This window comes from Geotrypetes seraphini, chromosome 4 (assembly GCF_902459505.1).
Source record: "Geotrypetes seraphini chromosome 4, aGeoSer1.1, whole genome shotgun sequence".
NCBI lineage: Eukaryota > Metazoa > Chordata > Amphibia > Gymnophiona > Dermophiidae > Geotrypetes > Geotrypetes seraphini.
The window spans coordinates 163195458-163222788 of NC_047087.1; the positions used below are offsets into that span (position 1 = coordinate 163195458).

Below are 27331 nucleotides of genomic sequence, written 5' to 3' on the forward strand. Positions count from 1 at the left end.
TCCGACCCTCTGCAGTCTACCCGACAACCAGTGCTCGATCCATCTGTGCACATCCCCTCCCACCCCGTGGTTCCACAGCTTCCTAAGCAGCCTTTCATGTGGAACCTTGTCGAAAGCCTTTTGGAAATCGAGGTAAATGATGTCGACGGGTTCCCCATTGTCCACCCGACTGCTTATTCCCTCAAAGAAGTACAGAAGGTTCGTTAAGCACGACCTTCCCTTACAGAATCCGTGCTGGCTTTTTCTCAGTAGGCCATTTCTCTCAATGTGCTCGCAAATGCTGTCCTTGATCATAGCTTCCACCATCTTCCCTATAATTGAAGTCAGGCTCACCGGCCTGTAGTTCCCGGGGTCACCCCTCGATCCCTTTTTGAAGATAGGTGTGACATTCGCCAATCTCCAGTCCTCTGGTACCTCTCCAGTTCTTAAGGATAGGTTGCAAACATGCTGGATTGTGCCCGCTATTTCTTGTCTTAGTTCCTTCAGAACCCTTGGGTGGATCCCGTCCGGACCCGGTGATTTGCCGCATTTTAACCTGTCTATCTGTTTGAGGACATCCTCCTTACTTACCTCTATGTGCTCCAATTTTTCAGCCTGTTCCCCACTCATGAGCTCCTCTGAGTCCGGTATATTAGATATATCTTCTCTCGTGAAAACCGACGAGAAGAACGTGTTCAACCTCTCAGCTATCTCTTTATCCTCCTTAATCACTCCCTTCCTATCCCCATCGTCCAACGGCCCCACCTCATCTCTCGCTGGTCGCTTCCCCTTTACGTAACTGAAGAATGCCTTGAAGTTTTTCGCTTCCCTGGCCAGCCCCTCTTCGTATTTTCCTTTTGCTTTTCTAACCTCTCGGTGGCATTCCTTTTGGCAATTCCTGTGCGCCTGGTGATTTTCCTCCGTTGGGTCCTTTTTCCATCTCCGGAAGGATACTTTTTTGTCATTTATTGCCCTCTTTACTTCTGTTGAGATCCAAACTGGGTCCTTTGACCTCTTGTTCTTGCAGCCTTTCCTGAAACTGGGGACGTACCTTCTTTGTGCTTCCTGCAGGGTGTCCCTGAATAGGGTCCAGGCGCTTTCCACAGTCTCCATCCTAAAGATGTTTTTGAGCTTCCTCCCCACCATTTCCCTCATAGCAACATAGTCCCCTTTCTTGAAGTTGAGCGCAGTTGTTGCGGTCCTCCTTACTGTGGGTGTCCCCCTTTCTAATGTGAATCTGATCGCATTGTGGTCACTGTTGCCTAGTGGTCCTCCCACTTCTACCCCACTTGCAGGCCCCCCTAATCCGTTCAAGATGAGGTCAAGAGTAGCACTCCCTCGCGTCGGTTCCCTGACCAGTTGCTCCATGAAGCAGTCCCTCACAGCTTCTACAAATCCTGTTTCCCTAGTGCAGTTGGAGTGACCCTTACTCCAGTCTATCCCCGGGTAGTTGAAGTCCCCCATCACTGTCACACTTCCAGTCCTGCACTCCTGTCTTAGTTCAGCTTCCAAGTCGTGTCCGACTCCTTCCGGCGTACCAGGTGGGCGATAGTACAGCCCCAGTTTTATGCCTGCACCCTTGTTTCCTGGCAATTTGACCCATAGCGATTCCAGCCCCTCTGCCTTCGTTGCCATATCCATCCCGACCGAGTAGATAGAGTCCTTTATATATAGTGCTATGCCTCCCCCCTTCTTGTGGGTCCTGTCCCTTCTGTAGAGTTTGTACCCCGGCAGCGCTACATCCCAATGATTCTCCTCTGTCCACCATGTTTCTGTAATTCCAATTATATCCAGGTCTTCCCCCTTGGCCACGACCTCTAGTTCACCCATTTTGGCCGTGAGGCTTCTTGCATTTGCGTAAAAGCATCGCAGGTCCCGTCGTTTTTCTTCCACCTCTGCATTTACCTGGGCCGCCTCTCCTGTTCCCTGTATTTCTGCTTTGCCCTCAGCTTTTACCCTCGTAGCTTTCAGTTTCCCCACATTCCCGTCACCCCACTTCCCCGCTTTTCCTCCGGGTTTTCTTGCCCCCTCCTGGGCCCTGGCCTCTGTTCGATCCCCCTCGCCTTGTGTCACCCCTATATTGCCCTCCGTTTTCGCCCTTGTGCCACCCAGTTCCCCTGTGTCCCCATGCCCCTTAGTCTCCTCCCAGCAAGCTCTCTTTACCTGTTGTTTCCCTCGCTGTCTGATCATAAGATCCATCGGTCTCTCTACTTCCTCTATGCAGTCAGCCCGTTCAGCATCTGTTCTGGATACTGTTGTCCGAAGCGTCAACATCAGATCAGCTGTCGGCATTCCCTCTCTCCTCAGTTTAAAGCCCTCTCGATCTCCTTCCTCACATTGGTGGCCAGTATTCTAGTTCCCTCTGTGCTCAGGTGCAGGCCGTCCCGCCGGTAGAGCCTACTCTTTTCCCAGAACGACGTCCAGTTCCTCACAAAGTGGAAGCCTTCCTCCTGGCACCATCTCCTCAACCATGTATTCACAGCCTGGAGGTCTGCCTGCCTCTTTGCATCTGCTCTCGGTACAGGCAGGATCTCTGAGAATGCTATCCTCCGGGTATTCCGCTTCAGTTTTCGTCCCAGGACCCTGAACTGGTCAGTCAGCGTGGCCATGCTGAAGTTCCTCCGGCTCACATCATTCGTTCCGACATGGATTATCACCGCAGTCTCCTCTGTCTCTGCTCCGTCCAGGATCCTCTCGATCCTATCAGTGACGTCTCGTATCTTGGCCCCTGGGAGACAAGTCACTAGCCGGTCCTCCCTTCCTCCAGCTATGTGACTATCTACCTCTCTCAAGATCGAGTCTCCCACCACAATAGCAGACTTCCCTTTCCTCAGCAACCTCCTCTGTCTCAGGTCCGTGTCCTCGGTGTAGTGCGGTGTCTCTCCCTCGGGGTCTCGGTGAGTCACGGTCTCCTCCTCTTGTGTGGTTCCTCCGCTAGGTCCTTCCCCGGTGTCGCCTTGTGGATCCTGGGTCTCGTCTGCCGACATCCGTCTGTACAGCTGCTGGTCCTGTCCTTCCACCTTCCTATAGGCCTCCTCGATGAATCTCTCGAGGTCCCTCACCTGGTCCACAATGAGGCCTGCTCCGTCTGTGTCCTTGTTTGACCAGCTCGTCTCCTCTGTGTTGCGTAGTCCCTCCAGTTCCTGGACCTTGACTCTCAATCTGCCGACCTCCATCCTCAGGCTATCCAGCTCCTGACACCGACCGCATATGTATGCCCGCCTCCCGGAGGGGAGGTAGTCATACATATGACACTCGATGCAGTAAACTGGGTAGCTCTGCTGGGTTCCTGTAGCCTCCATTTCTTTCTCCTTGCTCCTACGGTCCCTCGGTGGTTGAGAGTGGTTTCCGGCGTGCAGCTAGCTGAAAGAGAAGAGAGAGAGAGAAGAATGAGAAGCCGAGAGGGTAGAGAAAGAAGAAAGTGGAGAATAAATTTTATATATATATATATATATATATATATATATATATATTTTATTTTTTTTTTTTTTAAGGTTAAAGTTAGGATTTTTAGGTTAAAGTTAGGTTTTTTAGGTTAAAGTTAGGTTTGCTGCTGGGCTGCCTGGGCTCCTTCTCAAGGCTCCGACGCGACCTCTGACGCGGTGGGGGTGGGCGGAGCTACCTCTCGCCGCTACCCCGATCCAGCTATCTCCCCTCTGCTCTCCGGTTTGGCTTCCTCCCCTCTCCAACCTTGCCTTTCCTCTGCGCTGCCCCGGATTCCTCCGATTTAGCTCCTGCTGCTCTCTGCAGCCGCCGAGATCGCCTCGTGCTCTGGCCCCCCTTCTTTTAAAGGGGCGGCCCGGGCTCCGACGCGACCTCTGACGCGGTGGGGGTGGGCGGAGCTACCTCTCGCCGCTACCCCGATCCAGCTATCTCCCCTCTGCTCTCCGGTTTGGCTTCCTCCCCTCTCCGACCTTGCCTTTCCTCTGCGCTGCCCCGGATTCCTCCGATTTAGCTCCTGCTTCTCTCTGCAGCCGCCGAGATCGCCTCGTGCTCTGGCCCCCCTTCTTTTAAAGGGGCGGCCCGGGCTCCGACGCGACCTCTGACGCGGTGGGGGTGGGCGGAGCTACCTCTCGCCACTACCCCGATCCAGCTATCTCCCCTCTGCTCTCCGGTTTGGCTTCCTCCCCTCTCCGACCTTGCCTTTCCTCTGCGCTGCCCCGGATTCCTCCGATTTAGCTCCTGCTTCTCTCTGCAGCCGCCGAGTTAGAGCCATGGCGGCATCCGTAGCTTTCCTTAGATCTACTCCTATTGAGGAAAGCTGCCACTTGATCCTCCATTCATACCTTCACCTCTCATTATTGTCTGGATTCTTTTTCCAGATGGGATGGCCACTTTGGCCAGGCAGTTTTATAAAATTTATTCTCCTGAATTGCCAACACACCCACCATCCCATTTATGGTTAGTTTGGAGGTCAAACTAAAAAACCCAACCCAAGTGGTTAACAAAACCAATACTCATATATCCAATAATAACCACTTCGTGTAAAGAATACACAATGTATCAAACCGGGGCCTCAGATTCGGAGTCTACGCGTAGTCCTATCATGGACTGAACGGTCAGCGTATTTTCACAGCTTCACACTCCAGTCATAGGCCCAACATCCTAAACTTGTTTTTTTAGAAAAGTTTTCAAAAGAGTGTAGCTTCAATATTATGATAAAAAGTCCAAGCTTTTCCTAAGTGCAACTTAAAACTTCTATTTTAACGAGTGAAATACAGAGTGTACTACTTGTTTAGCAGGCAGCTAAATTACTTATCTCAAACAGTATTCATTGTAGCTTGAGTGTCCTCCTGTTGTTGCTATATCTAAGCCATCGCCTATCTGGGCCCAGATTGCTCCTACCCTGTTTAAACGCTAGGCCACCAGGTACAGTGTGGAGAGGTCTGGGAGGCGGGAGTGGGTCAGGGTTTAGAAACTTGCTAAAAACCGAAGTCACGAGTTCTAAACCTGCAAATTTGGTACAATCAAAGCAGTTTACACTTTTTATCATACAAAGGTACTCTCTCTGTCCCTAGTCTCTGTCTAAGTTTTTGCACCTGAGGCAATTAAGTGACTTGCCTAGAGTCACAAGGAGCAGCAGTGGGAATTGAATCCAGTTCCCCAGGTTCTCAGCCTATTATTATTAGATTACTTGCCTCTCCCAAAATAAGACTCAAGTTGAATTATGATGAGAGAGCTATTTTTTTTCAGAGCAAGCTTATTAAAAACTATCAAAAAGAATTATTAAAAAAACAAGATTTAAGTTTTCTTGTAAATGGTCCATAGCAGACCCGTTTGTCTAAACTCCAGTAGAAAGCACTATTCCTTAACTTAGGTCCCATATGACTAACAGAGTACACTAATCCTTAACTTAGATCCCTTATGACTAAATACACTCTCCTAAATACACCACCCCCTGCAAAAGGCAAGATGTGATGGTAGTAAAGATTGCAATGTAAACAATATCAGCAACTCACTTCTTAGCATTGCAACAGAAAGTGAAACGAAACAAAAAATTATATGAAAAAGGAGATTACTGCTAAAAATAGCTGAAAAGCAATGACCACACATGCTCGTAGTCTAAGCAACAAAGTTCATGATCTGCAAGCCCTGATATTAGAGGCACATCTGGATATTGTCGCTACCACAGAGACATGGTTCAGTGAATCCCATGGATGGGATTCAAACATACCGGGATATAATCTTTTTAGGAAGGACAGAGATAGTCAAAAAGGTGGAGGAGTAGCTCTCTATATAAAGATCGATATCCAAGCGACTGAAATGCAAGGGACCTGGGGAGAGGAAGAAGCGATATGGATCACTCTGAAAAGAGAAGATGGAACTTCTATCTATGTGGGTATAGTCTACAAATCTCTGACTCAATCACAGCAAATTGATAAGGATCTGCTTGTGGATATCCAAAAGTTTGGAAGGAAAGCGGAGGTGCTGCTTTGGGGAGATTTCAACCTGATGGATGCGGACTGGAATGTTCCGTCTACGGAATCAGAAAGAAGTAGGGAGATTGTGGATGCCTTTCAAGAGGTACTGCTCAAGCAAATGGTGACAGAACCCATGAGGTAAAAAGTGATATTGGATCTGGTCCTCACAAATGGGGAGAGTATCTCTAATGTTTGAGTGGGTGCTTACCTGGGAAGTAGTGATCATCAAATGGTTTTGTTTGATATAACGGCTAAAATGGAAAGCGGCCGCACAATATTAAAATCCTAGATTTCAAACTTATGGACTTTAAAAAAATGGGAGAGTACCTGAAGAAAGAACTGTTAGGATGGGAGGACATAAGAGAAGTGGAAAAACAGTGGTCTAAGCTGAAAGGAGCGATAAAAATGGCTACGGACCTTTATGTGAAGAAAATAAATAAAAACAAGAGAAAAAGGAAACCGGTGTGGTACTCCAAACTAGTGGTGGAGAAAATAAAGGCAAAAGAGTTGGTGTTCCTGAAATATAAAAAAACCCAAGAAGAGGAGTACAGAAAGGACTACTGGGTGAAACTGAAATAAGCCAAGGCAAAAGCCCAGGCAAAAGAACAAATAACCAAAAATGTAAAAATGGAGACAAAATTTTTTCCAGATATTGGTGAAAGGAGGAAAATTAAAAATGGAGTTGCTAAACTAAAAGATGCTGGGAACCGATATGTGGCGAGTGATGAGGAAAAAGCAAACGTGCTAAACAAATACTTCTGTTCTGTGTTCATGGAAGAAAATCCTGGAGAAGGACCGAGATTATCTGGCAAAGTAAGACAGGAAAATGGAGTAGATTCTGCGCCGTTCACAGAGGAGAGTGTTTATGAACAACTTGAAAAACTGAAGGTGAGCAAAACGATGGGACTGGACAGGATCCATCCCAGGATACTGAGGGAGCTCAAAGAGGTTCTAGCAGGTCCTATTAAAGACTTGTTCAATAAATCTCTGGAGACGGGAGTGGTTCCTGGGGATTGGAAGAGAGCGGATGTGGTCCTTATTCACAAAAGTGGTCACAGAGATGAAGCGGGAAACTATAGGCCGGTAAGCCTCACTTCAGTTGTTGGAAAAATAATGGAAGTGTTGCTGAAAGAAAGGATAGTGAACTTCCTAGAATCTAATGAGTTACAGGATCCAAGGCAACATGGCTTTACAAAATTGTGCCAAATGAACCTGTTTGAATTTTTTGATTTGGTGACAAGAGAACTGGATTGAGGACATATGCTAGATGTAATTTACTTAGATTTCAGCAAAGCCTTTGATATGGTTCCTCACAGGAGGCTCTTGAACAAACTTGAAGAGCTGAAGTTAGAACCCAAAGTGGTGAACTGGATTAGAAACTGATTGTCGGACAGACACCAAAGGGTGGTTAATGGAAATCGCTCGGAGTAAGGAAAGGTGAGTAGTGGAGTCTCTCAGGGTTCGGTGCTGGGGCCGATCCTGTTCAATATGTTTGTGAGTGACATTGCTGAAGGTACCAAGATTTGTAACAGACACCGAAGAGGGCATGGGAAACATGAAAAAGGATCTGCTAAAGTTAGAGGAATGGTCTAATATCTAGCAACTAAAATTCAATGCAAAGTAATGCATTTGAGAATTAATAATCAGAAGGAACCATATATGCTGGGAGATGAGAGGCTGATATGCACAGATGGGGAGAGGGACCTTGGGATGATAGTGTCCAAAGATCTAAAGGCGAAAAACCAGTGCGAAAAGGCGGTGGCTGTTGCCAGAAGGATGCTAGGCTGTATAAAGAGAGGCCTAGCCAGTAGACGGAAGAACGTGTTGATGCCCCTGTACAAGTCGTTGATGAGGCCCCACTTGGAGTATTGTGTTCAATTTTGGAGACCGTATCTGGCGAAGGACATAAGATTTGAAGTGGGAAGAAGTGACGTCAGACTGAGAGATGGCGGCTTAAATCTCGAGCTCTCTCTGGGCTTGAGTAATTATGCGATAGATTTGCTTCCCAGGAGCGATTTTGCTATCTTTTGAGTTCTGTTGGTGCTGCCCAGTGGATGGTGACCCGCAAACGCCTGGATAAAGTAAAAGTTGCAAGTGGTGCAAGCGATAAAAGCAGTGTAGGCTCTCCCAGCTCCCCATCGATTGGGAACAAGATGGCGATGAGGTCGGGGTCCGTGCCTTCAGCTTCCAGCAATGCAACATCGTGGTCAGAGATGTTGGAGTTCTAATCTAAAATGGAACATTGGTTTGCAGATTTGAAAGCCAAAATAGTGGGGATGCATGATGATGTGAAGATTGCACTGGCCGAACTGCGGACGGAGGTAGGGGAGCTTGGAGGCCAGGTTGCAGCATCGGAGGAGCACATGTCCCGATTGGCAACCACGGTGGAAGAAACTGGCGGTGAACGAGAAAACAGCGTCTAGTCTGCTTGAGGTGCAAAATCAATTGGAAGATTTAGAGAATAGATCGAGATGGTGCAGTCTGAGATTTAAAGGAATTCCTGACTTGGATCATTATAAAGACTGTAAACAGGTAGTTCAAGACCTTTGCAGTAAGCTTTTGGGGGAAGAGAATCCGGTGGCACCCTCCGGTATCATCTTGCTGAGAGTGTATAGAAGCATTGGCCCGACCAGATCTAATGGACCCCGAGATAATATCGCTTGTTTTGGGGACTATTTGCTCAAGGAACACATCCTGCAAGCAGCACGGTGTCATCAGCGGTTTGAATGGAGTGGTGTTGCAGTTGGAATATATCAAGACCTGGCATTGGTTACGCTGCAAAAATGGAGAGCTTTCCGCGATGTTACACAGGTGCTCCGCCGTGAAGGGCATCGTTATCACTGGCTGTTTCCCTTTGGACTTTGGATAACAGTGAATGGGAGGTCCAGGAAAGTGGAAGAAGTGGCGGATGTGTGACTAGCGCTTAAAGACTTAGGATGTGGAGGATTGCCGACCCAAGATTCTACTGGTCCTTCTTCGGGTGGGGTGGCCAAACTGACCCCATGGCAGCTGATTACCTGAGGGGGAAAGAAGTCTACCAAAACTGGCACTTGAAGAAAGCTTCCTAATGGGATACTGACTTCTGTTGAGTCTCTAGTTCGTAAGATCTGTGGGGATAGTTTGGTTATGACTTTTAGCTCTAAAGTGGCTGGAGTGGTTTGAGTGTTGAGTTGGGTGCTGGGGGGAGTGTGCTGAAGTATTGATCTATTTGTGAACCAGGGGGTTAACTTGTGCTGGGTAGTGGGATATTGATAAATGGAAAATGGGATGGATAGTGGGTAGGGCAATGCTTGGGGTGGTATTTATGGAAATTTTGCTGTGGGGGATGTTATTGCACTATCCTGACTTTATTTTGGTGATGACAAGGGGAGTAGCGGGGTGCGATGCCTTCTGGGACTGACATCATTTTTACTCTGACTGATCCTGCTAGAGAGGGATCAGTTCACAAGGGGTGAGGGGGCGGGCAAGGGAGATGGGTAGGGATGCTCCTAGGCTTCAAGCACAGCAAGGTGGGAATTGGGCAGTGGAGACTCCTGTACTGCAGGTGGGTTCTTGGAATGTGAATGTGTAAGAGAAGTGTGGTATTTCGGGAATTAAGAAGGATGAAGTGGGATATTGGATTGCTCCAGGAGACCTACTTGAGACCTCGTGATGCAGCCTTATTACGATCTTATTTTGATCAGATTTGGATGCATCAGGAAGAAGCTTCACTAAAGAGGAAGGAGGTCTTGCTATAGTGGTGAGGAAAGGGTTGGAGCTCACTATTGACCATATTTATCAGGATTCCCAGGGTCGTTGTATAGTACTTGAGGATCTTCTTCAGGGGAAAGTGGTGACCATAGTGAATATTTATGGACCTAACAGCGATCAGGATCATTTTTTCCCCGGCTTCAGGAATGCCTGCAAGGTTTACCTTATGGGGTCTATATATAGGTGGGGATTTTAATGTTATTTCTGATGCTCAACTGGATCATTCTAAAGGGGGCAGAGGGACACATAAACCTTCAATTCGAGCTTTTCAAACTTTCATGCAGACACTAGGCATGGTTGACTGTTGGCACTTGTGTCATGGCATGCAGCGTAATTATTCTTTCTATTCACATGCTCAGCAAACATTTACCTGTATAGATGGAGTTTGAGTTCATAGAAATTTATGGGATACTATCAAGGAGGCGGACATTGGGGCGATTTAGGTGTCTGATCATGCCCCTGTCATGGTGCAGAGTGTGGGAGTCTTGCAGAGTGGAGGTGTCCGATACTGGAGGCTTAATGAATCACTACTGGCTATTCCAGAGGTGTTGGATGAGATTCAGAAGGAGATTAGAGATTATATGACCCTCAATGATAATGGGGCGGTGACTGATGGGGTATTGTGGGATGCTCTGATGTCTGTGGTGAGAGGGGTACTTATCAAATGGGGAGGTAGGATCAAGCAGAGACACAGTCGTGAATCTTTACAATTGTGGGAACAAGTGCTTTCTTTGGAGCTGGAACATAAGCGCACGCAAGATTCTAGGATTTTGGGAAAATTGCAGCAGGTCTGGTTAGAGCTCAGACAATTTCAATTAGTGGATTATGAATATGCAAGAGAACAACTTAAAATTCATGTATATGAACATAATAGATTTAATTAGAAATTCAATATACTAGATTAGAATTTCAAACCCACTCGGAATTACATCAGTTTGCTCTCTAAAAGTCTGACTAATAAGAACTACTACTAACAGCTGACAAAATATACTAGTTTAGAATTTCAATGTACTAGATTAGAATTTCAAACCCATACGGAATTCACATAAGCATCAACATCAATATAACAACGTCAATATAACAGCATAACTGTCCCAACATAAAAATTCCGACTAATATAAAATTCCTACTAGGGGTTAGTACACTAAATACCTGACTAACCTGAAGACCACTTCCTACCGTATCACTTAGGCATCTACGAACTCAGCCAAAATGGCAGCTGTAAACAAACTACAAATAATACTGGGCATAGTCTACTTAATCTGTTATAGAAGCTGGTATAACGATGGAAGGTCCTCTGAACCAATAACAATTCACCTCTCTTGGTATAGGCCAACCAAGATGAACAAACCAATGGGTTTCCCTCAATTCTTATACGACTGCTCCGAACTAGGACTGCTACTAATCCCCATGGCAAACACTACTCATAAACCTTCCAAATCACACAGAAACAAGACCAAGAATAGAATTTTAAAAAAGTTAGTATACACTGAAATCCCTACCTCAACACACCATGAGAAGTTCAAGGGATACTATCTAAACGCCCGTTCCGTGAGAAATAAGGCACAGGTGATACATGATTGGATTGAACAAAAGAACCCAGACCTCATATTTCTAACTGAAACATGGATGATCTCGGTTACTAACGTTATAATGAAAGAAATGTTACCACAGGGTTACAAAATCATTCCACTACCTAGAAGTTGGAAAAAAGGGGGCGGTCTAGCAATAATCTTAAAAGAATTCTTCCCTTAAAACAGGATAGATTTTAAAACTACAGAAGAATTGGAAATCCTAACTTGTAAGATCACTAATACTGAACTGGAAGAACCATTAGTTGTAACACTATTTTATTCCCCCCCCAAAAAAAATGTACAAGAGCCAAAGAAGAATTCTTCGAATTCCTCACGGCAAACATCATAAGAGGACCGTATATTCTGTTGTTGGGCGACATAAACATACACCTAGAACAAGTGGAAAAACCAGAGGTGATTGAAATTGACACGTTTCTAACTACCCTCGGTTTTACAATACCAGATACGGAAGAAACACATGAAAAGGGACACCAATTAGATATAGTCACTTTTTCCCACAAAGACATCCCAGAACCAAAAATACAATATTGTACAGGAACATGGGAGAAATGCATATGGTCCGATCATTTTATCTGCAATTTTGATTTACGCTGGCAAAAGAAACAATCATTTGCAAAACACATAAGCAAAAACATAAAGAAAAAAACAGTCACCAGCAGAGGCATTATAAATCCAACCGAATTCTGGGCACATTACGAACTATATCCCAAAATTGAGGAAGAACAGGACTTCCCCACTAAATGGGGAGAGTTCAGCAAAGAAGTGTTAAACCAAATAGCACCTATATAAACATACGTAAGGAAAGAGAGGGTATTGAAAGAGTGGTTTGATGCTGAACTACTAGTTCTTAAACAGGAACTCAGAAAACTAGAAAGAACATGGCTCAAAACAGACAAAGAGGAAGATAAAAATAAATGGAAACAAAAAATGAAAAAATACAAAACCCGGATAAAAGAGAAACGTTCTAAACACTACGCACAAAAAATAGGAACTTCTAAATTAAATAGCAGAGAACTGTTCAAACTAGTAAACAGGCTAACAGACACAACACAGATTCTGAAAAAGAATAACGAACACATACCATCAGTCGACACCCTTGCCAGCTTCTTCAACAAAAAAAATTTTAGACTTAAGAGCAACAATACCTATACCCACACCTGATTTCGAATTCCAATTCAGGCCGCAGGAAAGGTTACCCAGAGTGGACATGCTCTGGGATCATTTTGAGCCCCCTAATTGGCATCAATTCCTCGCTTTATTTAACAAATACTCCAAATCAAACTGCTTGCTAGACGAATGCTCATCTAAGATCATGAAAGTTGCAGTACCTGAGTTCAAAAAAGACTTATTTAACTGGATAACTACCACTCTCATCAGTGGGACATACCATGAGGAAATAGGACACATCCTGATCACACCCATCCCTAAAGACCAAAATAACTCAATCGCACTGAAGTCCAATTACAAACCCATAGCGAGTATCCCCCTATTCACCAAGCTACTGGAAGGAATGGTCAACCTGGAACTAGTGAATCACCTAGATAAATTTAACCTCCTAAACGAACACCAATCAGGTTTCAGAAAAGGTTTCAGCACAGAGACAGTCTTAGCGGTTAATCCTCAACCACCTATACGGACTCTTTAGTAGAGGTACCAGTGCTCTGATATTACAACTAGATTTTAGCAGTGCATTTGACCTAGTGGATCATGAAATAATGCTACATTGCCTAGACGCAATGGGGCTCACGAGAAGAGTTTGGAACTGATTTCAGGGTTTTTAACCAAAAGATCATATCAAGTGATCTGCGATGGGAAATACTCCCAACTCTTGGAAAAACCCTTTGGGAGTACAGCAAGGCTCCCCACTATCACCCACCTTATTTAACATTTACATTTCTTCTCTAGGACACCTATTGCAAAAGCTAAACCTAAAATACTACATATACGCTGATGATATCTCTATTTTAATTCCCCTGAATAACACGACCAATGAAATTTTAAAACACATTTCCCATATCATGACTGAAATTGAACAATGGACTATCAACTTTAAATTGAAATTAAACACTGAAAAGACAAAAATGTTCTTGGCTAGCCCAAAGGATAAAATCACTATAACATCAATACACCTAAACGGTCACGATCACCCAATATCAAAAACTATAAAAATATTAGGAGTCACTTTAGACACCCACTTGACTATGGCCGAACACACTAACATGATGGTAAAAAAGTGCTTCTTTGCACTGTGGAAATTGAAAACCATCAAAAAATATTTCGACCCTCTGTCTTTCAGACTACTGGTGCAGTCATTGATTCTATCCACCCTGGACTACTGCAACATCATTTACGTGGGTGTACCTAAAAAAAACTGAAAAAATTAAGAATAGTGCAAAACACAGCTGTCCGCCTAATATTCAGACTGAAAAAAAGCGAACACATTAGTCCTTACTACAAACTGCTACACTGGTTGCCAATGGAGGCACGAATAATATTCAAATTCTCATGCTTTTGCTTTAAAATGGTATGGGGAATGGCCCCTACCTATCTCCTACCACATTTCGAGCTGCACATCCCCACAAGGACAACCAGAAATCGCTATATTTTTACCTCTCCAAAGATCACTGATTGCAAATACAGGACCTTTCTGGATAGAACCTTTAAGTTCCAAGCTAGCAAACAGCAGATCTGGCTGGGCAATTACATCAGCAGAGCCGGGTCGACCTATGGCGCATTTCGGAAAGAAATTAAGACAGCACTGTTCGATAGATTTATCTCCTAGTCAGATACCACTTGTAAAACTTATTAACAATATGTCGATACCTTGTATTCTCACTAATTGTACTCTATTTCCACGTACTGTTCAGTGACATCTTCACCAACTGTATTCTGGAATTCGCTGTCTGTCCAGCCCGCCTCACTGCAACATGTTGATATTGTATTTTCACTAATTGTACTCTGTAATCACTGACTGTTCAGCGACATCTTCTCTATTTGTACTCTGTAATTCGCTGATTGCCCAGCTCTCTTCACTGTAAACCGCCTAGAAGTCGCAAGATTGTGGCGGTATAGAAAAATAAAGTTATTATTATTATTAAAGCTAGTGCATTTTTGGCTCGCTATATCAGGATTAAGCAAGCTAAAATGGTTATTATACGAGTACAGGATGCTAAAGGAGAGTCGCAGTTTACAGATATTGCTATTGGTAAAACATTTGTGCAGTATTACCGGGAACTATATGGTCGTGAGGGACTGGGAAATTCGGAGGTGATACATGGTTTCCTTAGGAATGTACCACTGCCCTCTCTGACACTGAACGATAGAGGTTTTCTTGAAGAGCCTATATCCCTCAATTAGATATTGGGAGCTATCAAATTGGCAAAGCTGGGCAAATCTCCTGGCCTTGATGGTTATACTGCCAAATTTTATAAGCAATTTGGAGACCTCTTGGGGCCCTCTTTTGGTTAGAATGGCAAATGGTGTCAGGGAGGGTCAGGCGTTACTGGAACTATGGGGGAGGCTGGCATTTCTTTGTTGCTGAAACCGGGTCGAGACCCGTTGAGCTGTGAGTCCTATAGACCGATATCTTTATTGAATGTTGATGCTAAACTCATTGCGAAAGTTTTGGCTTTTCGATTGGGGAAAGTGCTTCCCGGTTTAATTCATCAAGATCAGGCCGGTTTTATTCATGGTAGATGAGTTGGCGACAATATTAGACATACTTTGCATTTGATGTGGCAGATCCAGCAGAATAGAGAGCTGGCGGTGCTGATGGCGGTAGATGCGGAGAAAGCGTTTGACCGAGTTTCATGGAAATTTTTATGGGAAGTTATGGAGTATATATGGGTTTAGGGGGTCTTTCTGTGGTTGGGTTCAGGCCTTCTATCGGTCTCCGTGAGCTTGTATCTGGATAAATGGTTATACCGATTTCTTTTCCATTGAGAGGGGGACCTGGCAGGGGTGTCTTCTTTCCCCATTACTATTTGCTTTATCAATAGAACCGTTGGCCCACTACATCAGACAGCATGCAAAGCTTCAAGGTATTCGATTTGCAGGATATGATCATCGTATAGCGTTTTTCGCAGATGATATCTTACTATATATTACTGAACCTCGTTCTTCTATTCCGCTATTGTTATCAATTTTCGAGGATTATGGAAAGTTATCTGGGTTTAAAATCAATCTAGCTAAAACAGAGCTTTTAAATCTTACGTTGGCGACGATGGATACTAGCTATCTCTGAGAGAGGTTTCCCTTTAGGTGGGCTAGCCGGACATTGCGGTATTTGGGGATTCATATCCCGAGTGATCTAACTAGTCTGTATGATGTTAATTATAGTCCCATAATTTGTAAAGTGCGAATGGACCTTCAGAGATGGCATGGACTTTGGCTCTCCTGGTGGGGGAGAATTGCGGTGGTGAAAATGAACGTTTTACCTCGATTGTTGTTTCTTTTTCAAACATTACCAGTACAGGTGCCGGCTACTACTATTTGGAAACTGCACGGCCTGATTTGAAGTTTTGTTTGGCAGCGAAGACCACCGCACATTTCACAGGGGGTGTTGTGGGGTGATAAGGGGGGAGAGGGGTATGTAATTTATCCTGGTACTTTCGTGTTGCCCAACTGCGAATGGTGCTGGATTGGGGATTGGGAACCCAGAAATGGGGGTACAATTGAAACAGCACTTGGGAGGAATGATGTCACTTCGCTGTATTTTGTGGTCTTCCTTGGATGACTGGCACAGGCACCAGTTGACGACTAACCCTTTCCTATTGCATCTTATTAGGATTTGGGATCAGGTCAGGAGAGAATTCAATGGGGGTGTGATGGTATCTTATTTGGCCTTCCTCTGGGGGGGAGCCTCAATTTCCAGCAGGAGGTAGAAATTTAGTTTTTGCGCGTTGGGAGAGCATGGGCCTGAGATCTTTTAGAGATTTTTTCAACCATGATTTTTTCAACCAATAGACATAAAAGAAGCTCAAACTTGAATATTGTTTCCCCACCGGTTAGAGGATGTAAATTCAAAATTCATCACCAACACCTTCTCTCCTATCAAGCAGCATTATGGGGCAACGATCTGAAACAACTACTTACGCTTGCCAATACATATAGGGAATTTAGGAGACAAATGAAAACATACCTGTTCTTAAAGTACATAGGAAACTGATTCGCATAATCTCTCTCTCAATACCAGCCCTCTAGAACCGTTAAACAATAGATATTAACTATGTCAATTCTATTCAATTTGTAACATTTTTCTGTAATCATTGTAAACCGCATAGAACTTCACGGTCCTGCGGTATATAAACTATTATTATTATATTCTGTTTAGTTCTTCAAACCCATGCTTTGTATGGACATTGTAAGGTTGGAGGCATTTCAGAGAAGGGCTACCAGATTTACGGTATAGAGAGAGTTCTAAGGAATTAAAAATGTATCTGTTTGGCTGAAATAATTATGTGGACAGGCTACATATTGTACATGCCCCCCTCAAATCTTCCATATATTCCTCAGATCTTAATTCTATCTCATGCGGCCTGCCAGGTAATGTTTTGAGGCCCTCAGTATGTTTCTCATAATCACAAAAGTAAAATAATCACAAAAGTAAAATAAAACAGTTTCTTAATCATATGTCTCTTTAGCTATAAATTACAATATTGTTATTAAGACTTAGCCAAAAGGAAAGATTTATAAACTATAAAGAGTTTTACCTGAATGCAAAATTGTCATTTCTTTAATAAGACATGAACTATTTTTTTCTGAGGCCCTCCCAAGTACCTACAAATCCAAAATGTGGCCCTGCAAAGGGTTTGAGTTTGAGACCACTTCTCTAAATCATCTAAACAACTACTGGAAGAAAAATATGTCTTCACAAACAGATATATGTTAGTGTGATCTCTAGCTCATTTTCAGGGACCCATTGCTGTGGCTCCAACATCTTGTTCCAAACATTAAACCAAAATATTTTGTTCTATGAAGGAAAAATATGTACTCTGCGTGTTACTCAGCTACATCTTTCATATAATAGTGTCTTTTAACGTCTTAACTAAAAGTGTATCTAATACATATTGGTTATGGGGCCCACCCTTATATTCTGCATAATACAATTATCCCCATCATTTCTACTGGCTGGTCAGAATCTAAACTTCTGTATTATATTCTGTAATATATTATATTCTGTATTATATTAAGACTTTGGTTGGTGCAAAATGCTGCAGTTCGCCTGATTTTTAATCTTAAAAAGTATGATCATGTTAGCCCTTTTTATACCAAGTTGCATTGGTTGCCTTTTGGGGCCAGAGTGCTTTTTAAGTTTGGATGCATTTGTTATAAGGTGCTTTTTGGATTATCTCCCTCATATTTGTCCCCCTATCTGAAACTTTCTTATTCAACTAAAGGAACTAGAAATTCTGGAAAGTTCATCTTCCCTACTCCAAAGGCCTGTCGTTTTAAGACCTTTTTAGACAGGATTTTGGAGTATGAAGCTGGGAAGATGAGCTCCTGGCTAAGTCGGATAACTGTTCAATCTAATTCTTACTTCACATTTAGGAAATCATTAAAGACCTATTTATTTGACAAATAAGAATATTAATTTAGATATATTTAAATGAGGTCTTGTTTCTATTTTTATTGTCATAGTATGTTTTAATTTTGTAATAATTTTTAACAATGTACTTGAATGTTTTTAACAATTGTATTACTTTTATTCTATAATTTTAGATTGTAGGTGGATAGTGTGTTCTATGAAACTGTACCATGTGCTGAAATGTCTCAGTATTCTCCTATTGTGAACTGCCCAGAACTACTGGTTGGGCGGTATATACGAAAATAAATTATTATTAAATTATTTTTTTTTAATTCAGTTGATATTATGTCCTTCAAGGCTCTACAGATTAAATTTGGGATTCCAGTGGGCGATTATTTGGCCTACTTACAAGTGCGACATTTTATGAGATCAAAAGATTGGGATAGGTCATCGCCTTTAGGGAGGGGAACATAGGTAAAAACTGTGGATTACTCTACAGACAGTGCCACGATCTATTTCAATTTTGTATTAATACTGGAAGGGGAGTGTTCTTCCCGACTTTAAATTTCAATCTCAATGGGAGAGAGATTTGGGTAGGATTTTCACTTCTAGGGAATGGAGGGCTATTTGTGATGAAGTGGGTAAGGCATCTACATGTGCTTTAGTACAGGAAAATGCATATAAAGTTCTTACCTGATGGTATTACACACCTGTGCGATTACATATCATGTACCCTACAGCTTCAGATAGGTGCTGGCATTGTCAGCATGGTTTGAGCACATTTTTACATATTTGGTGGGATTGCCCGTACTGCAGACATTTTGGAGAATGGTAGTAGGGGAATTGTCTGGCTTGTTGGGAGTACGGGTGGGGATTACATCCGTGGGCTGTTTACTGGGGCTCTATAATGCTAAATATTCTAAGTGGCAAACTAAGATATTGCGCTGGGGTTTAGCAGCTGCTAAATGTCTAATTGCCAGAGCTTGGAAGACCACTGGGTCACCTAGTCGGGAGGCCTGGTGTTCAAGATTACAACAATTGGGGTACATGTAAGAGAGGATAGCTCGTCACAGAGGTTATTATGTTTACTCAGTGGAAACCTGGACATTCATTTCTGATAAATTGGCATCTTTGCAAATGGACTGAATATGGTCTCCTTGCTGTATGGAACTTTAGGAGGGGAGAGGGATGGTGATTTCCTAGAAGTTCATCGGTGGGGTAGGGTGGGGAGGGAACGATCTCATTGTACAGCTCGCTCTTTAGCGGGCTAGTTCGAAGACTTTGAGTATGTATGCTTGATGAGTTTATATTGCATTTTTGGGTTGTTTTTTTTTAAATTTCTTGCTGGGGATCTTGTATAATTTTGTATGTTGTATTGAGTAATGGATCTGCGATTTGCAGTTGTTGGTATTTTTTCTTTTTGTATAACTTGTAAAATTCAATAAAAATCTTAAATAAAAAAAGATTTGAAGTGTTCCAGAGGAGGGCGACGAAAATGATAGGAGATTTGCACCAGAAGACGTATGAGGAGAGACTGGAAGCCCAGAATGTATATACCCTAGAGGAAAGGAGGGACAGGGAAGATATGATTCAGATGTTCAAATACTTGAAAGGTATTAACGTAGAACAAAAATCTTTTCCAGAGAAAGGAAACTGGCTTAACCAGAGGACATAAATTTGAGGTTGAGGGGTAGTAGATTTAAGAGCAGTATAAGGAAATTCTTTACAGAGAGGGTGACAGATGCCTACAATGTGCTCCTGAGAGACGTGGTGGAGAGGAAAACAGTGACAGAGTTCAAAGAAGCGTGGGATGAACACAGAGGATCTAGAATCAGAAAATAATAGTAAATATTGAAGAACTAAAGCCAGTACTGGGCAGACTTGCACGGTATGTGTCTGTATATGGCCTTTGGTTGAGGATGGGCTGGGAAGGGTGTCAATGGCGGGGAGGGTGTAGATGTGCTGGAGTGAGCTTTGACGGAGACTTCAGCAGTTGGAACCCAAGCACAGTACCGGGCAGAGCTTTAGATTCTTGCCCATAAATAGCTAAGAAGAAAAAAAAATTTAAATTGAATCAGGTTGGGCAGACTGGATGGACCATTCAGGTCTTTATCTGCCGTCATCTACTATGTTATTATGTCACTTAATCTTTACTCCCATGATCTTTCCAATAACTCTAATTGAGCTGAATGCAGTTGTTTAACTGGAACATCAGCTTTAAGATGTTATTTCAAATATGCTGTTACAATTTCCTTAGGAAAAGAGGGAGACTTTAAGATGGTCATTGACTTGGGAATCTCCACATGTGTGAACTTGATTCATCCTGCTTGTCTATGTGAAGATGTCTCATCTATAACTGGTAGTCTCTATGTACACTCAATAAATCAGTCCACATGCCATATCACCTTCCTTTAAAGTTTTCTCCCAAGTTCTGATAGGTGAATGAGAAGGGGACCTTATGATGTATGCTAGCAAGGATGTCAAGTTGTAGCTGGTAAAAATGTACAGACTCTGACTCCAGCTTTAAAATAACCCCCCCCCCCCCATTATGATAGTGGTAAGTTTATCATTTTATACTTATTTTCTCTCTCTCTGCTGGATCTAAAGTACTGGTAACTAATAGTTATATTTACTAGTACTTTAGATCCAGAACAACATATTTAAAGCCTAATATCAGTAAGAGTTGAAGTTGAAGGTTACACCTTATTTTTAGTGCCAAACTTAAAAAACATTTTAAGAAAAATTATAAAATGAACAAATGCATCTTGATCAGGTATACTACATTTAATTAAATCAGCTCTAAGTCTTTTTTATTATGAGGCATGAAATTAAAGAAGCTTCTTTAAAGGTTTATAAAGTTCATAGATCCTGAAAAATTTGCTATGCTAGTTAGATTTTGTTATTGTATGCATACTCCTCTACAGTATACAGGAACTTGCTGTGTCACATCTTTAAATATGGTCAAAGTTGTTTAGAAATATTACCTATTATTTTCTTAAACTAAGAGAGAGCATTTTTCTCATTACTAACAGCAAAGGCAAGAATATATTCTGAGGAAGATAATTCACTTTTAAATAAAGAAGCAAACAATCAATTTGATATCTGTAGCATTGTACTAATAAAATAATTGGGCAGATTAGTTGGATCTTTGGGGTTTTAGCTGCTATTTTATTTAAATTTGGTTAAAACAAAGTGAACAATATTTTATATGATGTGAACAATAATGCAAACAAGTTCTGTGGGGTTTCCTTGACTCATGATCAGAGAAGAGATTCTTATTTACATAAAGAGACCTGATGGCACACCGCTGAACAATTTCCGCAGAATCGTATGGTGTCCCTTCATCTCGGATGAGAATGAGGAAAATACCAGTGAGGAGGGGAGTCAAACATTGGCCTTGCTACATGAGGACCGGGTGAGGAGACCTTTGATTCCTGATTAGCTCATAACATGTTACCTCACTTCTATGAAGCTTGTGGGCGGTGGTTAGTGCAAATGGTCACTTGATGAAACAAAGGAAATAATTTCCAAAAGTATTCTGTTATTATTTTGATTTATTTATATTTTATATACCACCATAACTGACTGAACTAAGTGGTTCTCTTCCATCTATCTTCCCTTAAAACAATCTATACATATACTGACGACATCCTTGTCCTTCTCGAGACAGACTCGAACCTTACCAATCTCTCTGAGAACATAACAGCCTGCATAACGAAACTCCAATCCTGGTCCCTCTCAGTTCAAATGAAACTGAACAAGTCCAAAACAATACTTCTTTGGCTCGGTCCAAAATTAGAACAGCTGCCCCACCCTCTTCACACTGCCCTTTGGCGCCATACTGCAGCTTGAGTTCTCAAGCAAAGTTCTAGGCATCATCATTGACTCTGACTCCTGGCAGCTGGTAACTTCCTCCACCGGCAAACATAGAAGACCGTCTTCCTCTTCTTCTGTCTCTTTCTGTCATTCACAGGGCAGTTTAACATCGACCCCACTAATCACCTTAAGGAACAGATTCCAGCTGTTACAGGAGGAACCTGCCAATGAGGTACAGGAAGTTGTCCACCAGACTATTCCGGTTCCGGAGACAACAGATCAGCTCCCCCCAAAGAAGCGCAGAGTGGTAGTCATTGGGGATTCCCTGCTGAGTGGCACCGAGGGACCAATTTGCAGACCAGATATTACATTACACTACATTACATTAGTGATTTATATTCTGCTTGTGCCTTGCGGTTCTAAGCGGATTACAATTTATAAGACTGGACATTTCCAGTAGCGGTGCAGTACATAGATTCAAGATATGCAATCAAGAGAGGTTTGCTGTCTGCCAGGATCCGAGATGTAACCCCCTGCCTAGACAAACTTATCAAGCCCCATGACCACTTCCCCAAAATCGCAGATGTCAAGTACACCGGGGAATCCCTCTGGGTGAATTTGGCTAGGGGGAAGGATAAATGCCTGTATCTTGGTGTAGTATACAGACCTCCAAGACAACAGGAGGACATGGATATAGAATTAGTCAAAGACATTGAGAATATCACTTTGCGTGGAGACACAGTATTGTTAGGAGACTTCAATATGCCTGATGTGGATTGGAACAAACTTTCCCCTGCGTCCAGCGGCAGCAGGAAGCTATTAACCTCTATAAAGGGAGTAAGACTCAGACAAATGGTATGGAAACAGGGACGAAGTGTGAAGTTATAAAATTTGCGGACGACACAAAACTCTCCAGTAGGGTCAGAACTGTTGAGAAATGCAAAAATCTACAAAGTGACCTGAACAAGCTGGGTGAGTGGGCAAAAAGATGGCAGATGAGCTTCAATGTAGAGAAATGTAAAGTCTTGCACATAGGGAAAGGGAACTCGATGTACAGCTATACGATGGGAGGGAGGGTATTGGGGGAAGGCAAACTTGAATAAGACTTGGGGGTATTGGTGGATACAACGATGAAGCCAGCGGCACAATGTGCAGCGGCCTCAAAAAAGGCGAACAGAATGTTGGGCATTATCAGAAAAGGTATCACTACCAGAATGAAGGAAGTTATCCTGCCGCTGTATAGAGCAATGGTGTGCCTGCATCTGGAGTACTGCGTCCAATACTGGTCGCCGCACCTTAAGAAGGGGATATGGTGATGCTCGAGAGGGTCCAGAGAAGAGCAACAAAAATGATTAAGGGCATGGAAAACCTTGCATATACCGAAAGGCTGGAGAAGGTGGGGCTCTTTACCCTGGAAAAGCGGAGACTTAGAGGGGACATGATAGAGACCTATAAAATCATGAAAGATATAGAGAAGGTGGAGAGGGACAGATTCTTCAGGCTAGTGGGGACATCAAAAACAAGAGAGCATTCAGAAAAACTGAAAGGAGACAGATTCAAGACAAATGCTAGGCAGTACTTCTTCACTCAGAGGGTGGTGGACACCTGGAATGCGCTTCCAGGAGAGGTGATAGGACAGAGTACAATAATGGGTTTCAAAAAGGGCCTGGATGACTTCTTGAAGGAGAAAGGGATTACACGGTATAGATAGAGGGGCACTATACAGGGTACTCTCCGATACGACGGAGGTGATCAGCAGAGTGCCGCAGGGCTCGGTCTTGGGCCCGATCCTATTTAACATCTTTGTAAGAGACTTGGCTGAGGGGCTTCGAGGTAAAATTACATTATTCGCCGATGTTTGTGCAACATAGTAGGCAACCGCACAACAGATGAAAGCACAGTGCCCGACAAAAGCTCAATGCCCGACAGTATGATGCAGGATCTCCTCCTGCTGGTGCATTGGTCAAAGACTTGGCAACTAAGTTTCAATGCCAAAAAATGCAAGGTCATGCACCTTGGCAGCAAAAATCCATGCAGGACTTACACCCTAAATGGTGAGATCCTAGTAAGGACTGTAGCAGAACGTGACTTGGGGGTGATTATTAGTGAAGACATGAAGACTGCCAATCAAGTGGAGAAAGCTTCATCCAGGGCTAGAGAAATCATGGGCTGTATCCATAGAAGTTTCGTCAGCCGTAAGCCTGAGGACATAATGCCGTTGTACAGATCCATGGTGAGACCCCATCTGGAATATTGTGTACAGTTCTGGAGGCCGCATTATCAAAAAGATGTGCGAAGAGTTGAGTCGGTTCAGCGAATAGCCACCAGGATGGTCTCAAGACTCAAGGATCTCCCGTTTGAGGAACAACTGGGTAAGTTGCAGCTGTACTTACTCGAGGAATGCAGAGAGAGGGGAGATCTGATCGAGACGTTCAAATATGTCATGGGCCGTATCGAGGTGGAAGAGGATCTATTTTTCCTTAAAGGACCCACGGCAACAAGAGGGCATCCGTTGAAAATCAGGGGTGGGAAATTTCATGGCGACACCAGAAAATATTTCTTCACCGAAATGGTGGTTGACCGCTGGAATAATCTTCCATAACAGATAATTGAGGCCAGCAGCGTGACAGATTTTAAGAAAAGATGGGATTGGCATGTGGGATCTCTTCATGGAGGTAGTTAGGGGGTGGGCCATTAGTGTGGGCAGACTAGATGGGCCGTGGCCCTTTTCTGCCGTCATTTTCTATATTTCTATGTTTCTATGACTCTTCAAGTTTATTTTTAACTTAATGAATCGCTTATTAAATTTTACTAAGCGATGTACAAATTTCCTTTCCTTCAACAACCACCTCAACTCCCTGGTAAAATCATGCTTTATCAGCCTCCACATGTTGAGTAAAGTGAGATCCTGCTTCCGCCAACAACATTTTGCTGTCCTTGTTCAATCCATCATCCTTTCCAGACTAGACTATTGCAATTCCATTACCTAAGTCTAACTAAAAAAGTCTTCAAAGACTTAGAACATAAGAACATAAGAAGCGCCATCTCCGGATCAGACCTTCGGTCCATCAAGTCCGGCGATCCGCACACGCGGAGGCCCTGCTAGGTATACACCTGGCTTATTTTATAGCCAACCATATCTTTATATGCCTCTCTCAAGGAGATATGCATCTAGTTTGCTTTTGAAGCCTAGGACTGTCGATTCCGCAATAATCTCCCCTGGGAGAGTATTCCAGATGTCAACCACTCTCTGTGTGAAGCAGAACTTCCTGATATTAGTCCTGAACTTGCCCCCCCTTAGCTTCATTTCATGTCCTCTTGTCCGTGTCAAATTGGACAATGTAAATAGTTTTTTCTGCTCTATTTTGTCGATTCCTTTCAGTATTTTGAAGGTTTCGATCATATCCCCACGCAGTCTCCTTTTCTCAAGGGAGAACAATCCCAGTGTTTTAAGTCGATCCTCATATTCCAGTTTCTCCATACCCTTCACTAGTTTAGTTGCTCGTCTCTGCACCCTCTCCAGCAGTTTTATATCCTTCTTTAAGTAGGGAGACCAATGTTGGACGCAGTATTCCAAGTGGGGTCTGACCATTGCCCTATAAAGCGGCATTATAACTTTCTCCGATCTACTCGAGATTCCTTTCTTTATCATGCCCAACATTCTATTTGCCTTATTTGCCGCTGCCGCGCATTGTGCCGACGGCTTCAGGGTCCTATCTATCAGTACACCCAGATCCCTTTCTTGTTCACTTTTTCCCAGAGTTGCACCTGACATTCTGTACTCGTATTCCTTATTTTTACTGCCTAAATGCATTACCTTGCATTTCTCCACGTTGAACTTCATCTGCCATTTCTCCGCCCATTTTTCTAACCGACACAAATCGCTCTGGAGTTCCTCACTGTCCTCCTGCGATCTGATTGCCCGGCAGAGTTTTGTGTCGTCTGCAAACTTGATGATCTCACTGGATGTTCCGTTTTCCAGGTCATTGATATAAATATTAAAAAGGATCGGCCCAAGTACCGAGCCTTGGGGTACACCACTAGTCACTTTCTCCCAGTCGGAGAACTTCCCATTTATGCCCACTCTCTGCTTCCTGTTTTCCAGCCATTTGCCTATCCATCTTTGTATATCTCCCTCTATGCCATGGCTTTGTAGTTTCCTAAGAAGTCTTTTGTGTGGAACTTTGTCAAATGCTTTCTGGAAGCTTAAACTAATTCAGAACACTGCGGTCAAGTTGATCTTCGCAAAACTCAAATTTGACCACGTTTCCCCATTTTTGTCCAAACTCCATTGGCTTCCAATAATTTCCAGGGTATGTTTTAAATGCGCCTGCCTAGCTTTTAAAATCCTACATGGCATCCTCCCTCCCCTAATCCTAGTATCTTGGAACTCTTTGAGTCCTGACAACACCAGGCCCACCCAAAAACTTAAACTATCCTTCCCCTCAATAAAAGGTATCCTCTATGTGGGAAAATTGGGAAAATCTCTCTTCTTCAGAATCACAGGGCTTTGGAATAACCTTACTACCCTACTATGGAATTGGGTCTCCTTCCAACTATTCCGTAAGCACCTGAAAACTAGGCTTTTCACAAAAATGTAATGTTCTCCTCCCCCTATACTCAACCATCAAACCCAATGTGTTATACCTTCCTTTATTAAGCTCTTATAAACCTTCCTTTATTAAGCTCTTGTAAACCGTGCCGAGCTCTGTAATCATGGAGAGGATGCGGTATATAAACTTAAGGGTTAGTTTAGTTTGGTTTACATAGCTAAAAATTGAAAGGAACAACAGAAATATTAGATAGAAAAGGAAACATTCATACAAAAAGGAAGAAAGAGCAGAAGGGAGAGGTAAGTACAAGTGGGTTAGGTAGTGGTAAGGAAAAGGAAAGAGGGCAAAGATAGAAGAAAAGAAAATGTCATGAACCTGGCTTAAATGACACTGCCAAAGGCTTGACTAAATAGCCAGGTTTTGATTCCTGACTTAGGCCAGTGATCAGGGCTGGATTAACGGGTAGGCCCAGTAGGCACATGCCTAGGATCTCAACTTGTCGGGGCCTGCTGAAGGAGGGCAAACAGACGATTCGATGATTCGGAAGAAGGTATCCCGTGAAGATACTAAGGGGAAAAAAGGCTGGGAAGAAACAAGGGACAAATTGCAGGAGTCGACTAACCCAGAAGAAGGGGTTAGAAGGATTATAGCAAAAGAGAAGAAACTAAAGACCGAAGCACAGGGAAAGGAAATGAAGGCAACAAAATACTAGGAGCTAAATTGCATATATACTAATGCAAGGAGCCTAAGAAACAAAATGGGGGAATTAGAAGCCATGGCCAATGCAGAGGACATGATGAAATGAGGAAAGCAACTGGGATACAGCACTGCCAGGGTACAAGCTCTATCGCCAGGACAGGTCAGGACAGAAAGGTGGTGGAATAGCACTATACATAAAAGAAAGCATACAATCAACAAGAATGGACACAGCAGAGATGACCAACAAGCTAGAATCGCTATGGGTTAAAATACCAGGAAGGAAAGGGCTTGAAATAAAGATAGGCCTATACTATCGTCTACCCGGACAAACCGGAGATATCGATGAAGAAATGGAAGCCGAGATGAAGCGAGAATGCAAAAGCGGTAACACGGTTGTTATGGGAGACTTCAGCTACCCCGGGATAGACTGGAGTCTTGGAAGCTCAAGATGCGCTAGGGTGACAGAATTCCTGGAGGCTATACAAGATTGCT

The 27331-nt window shown here is 43.2% G+C and overlaps 1 protein-coding gene across 4 annotated transcripts in view; it reads left to right on the forward strand.

Moving 5' to 3' along the window:
* EDC4 (enhancer of mRNA decapping 4) overlaps positions 1-27331 on the forward strand; it is a 1195251-nt gene that overhangs the window by 245944 nt on the left and 921976 nt on the right. For all 4 annotated transcript variants that reach the window (XM_033940763.1, XM_033940759.1, XM_033940760.1 and 1 more), the window contains exon 6: positions 21036-21186. In XM_033940763.1, coding sequence (XP_033796654.1) covers positions 21036-21186 — 151 coding nt within the window. The remainder of the gene's footprint in view (positions 1-21035; positions 21187-27331) is intronic.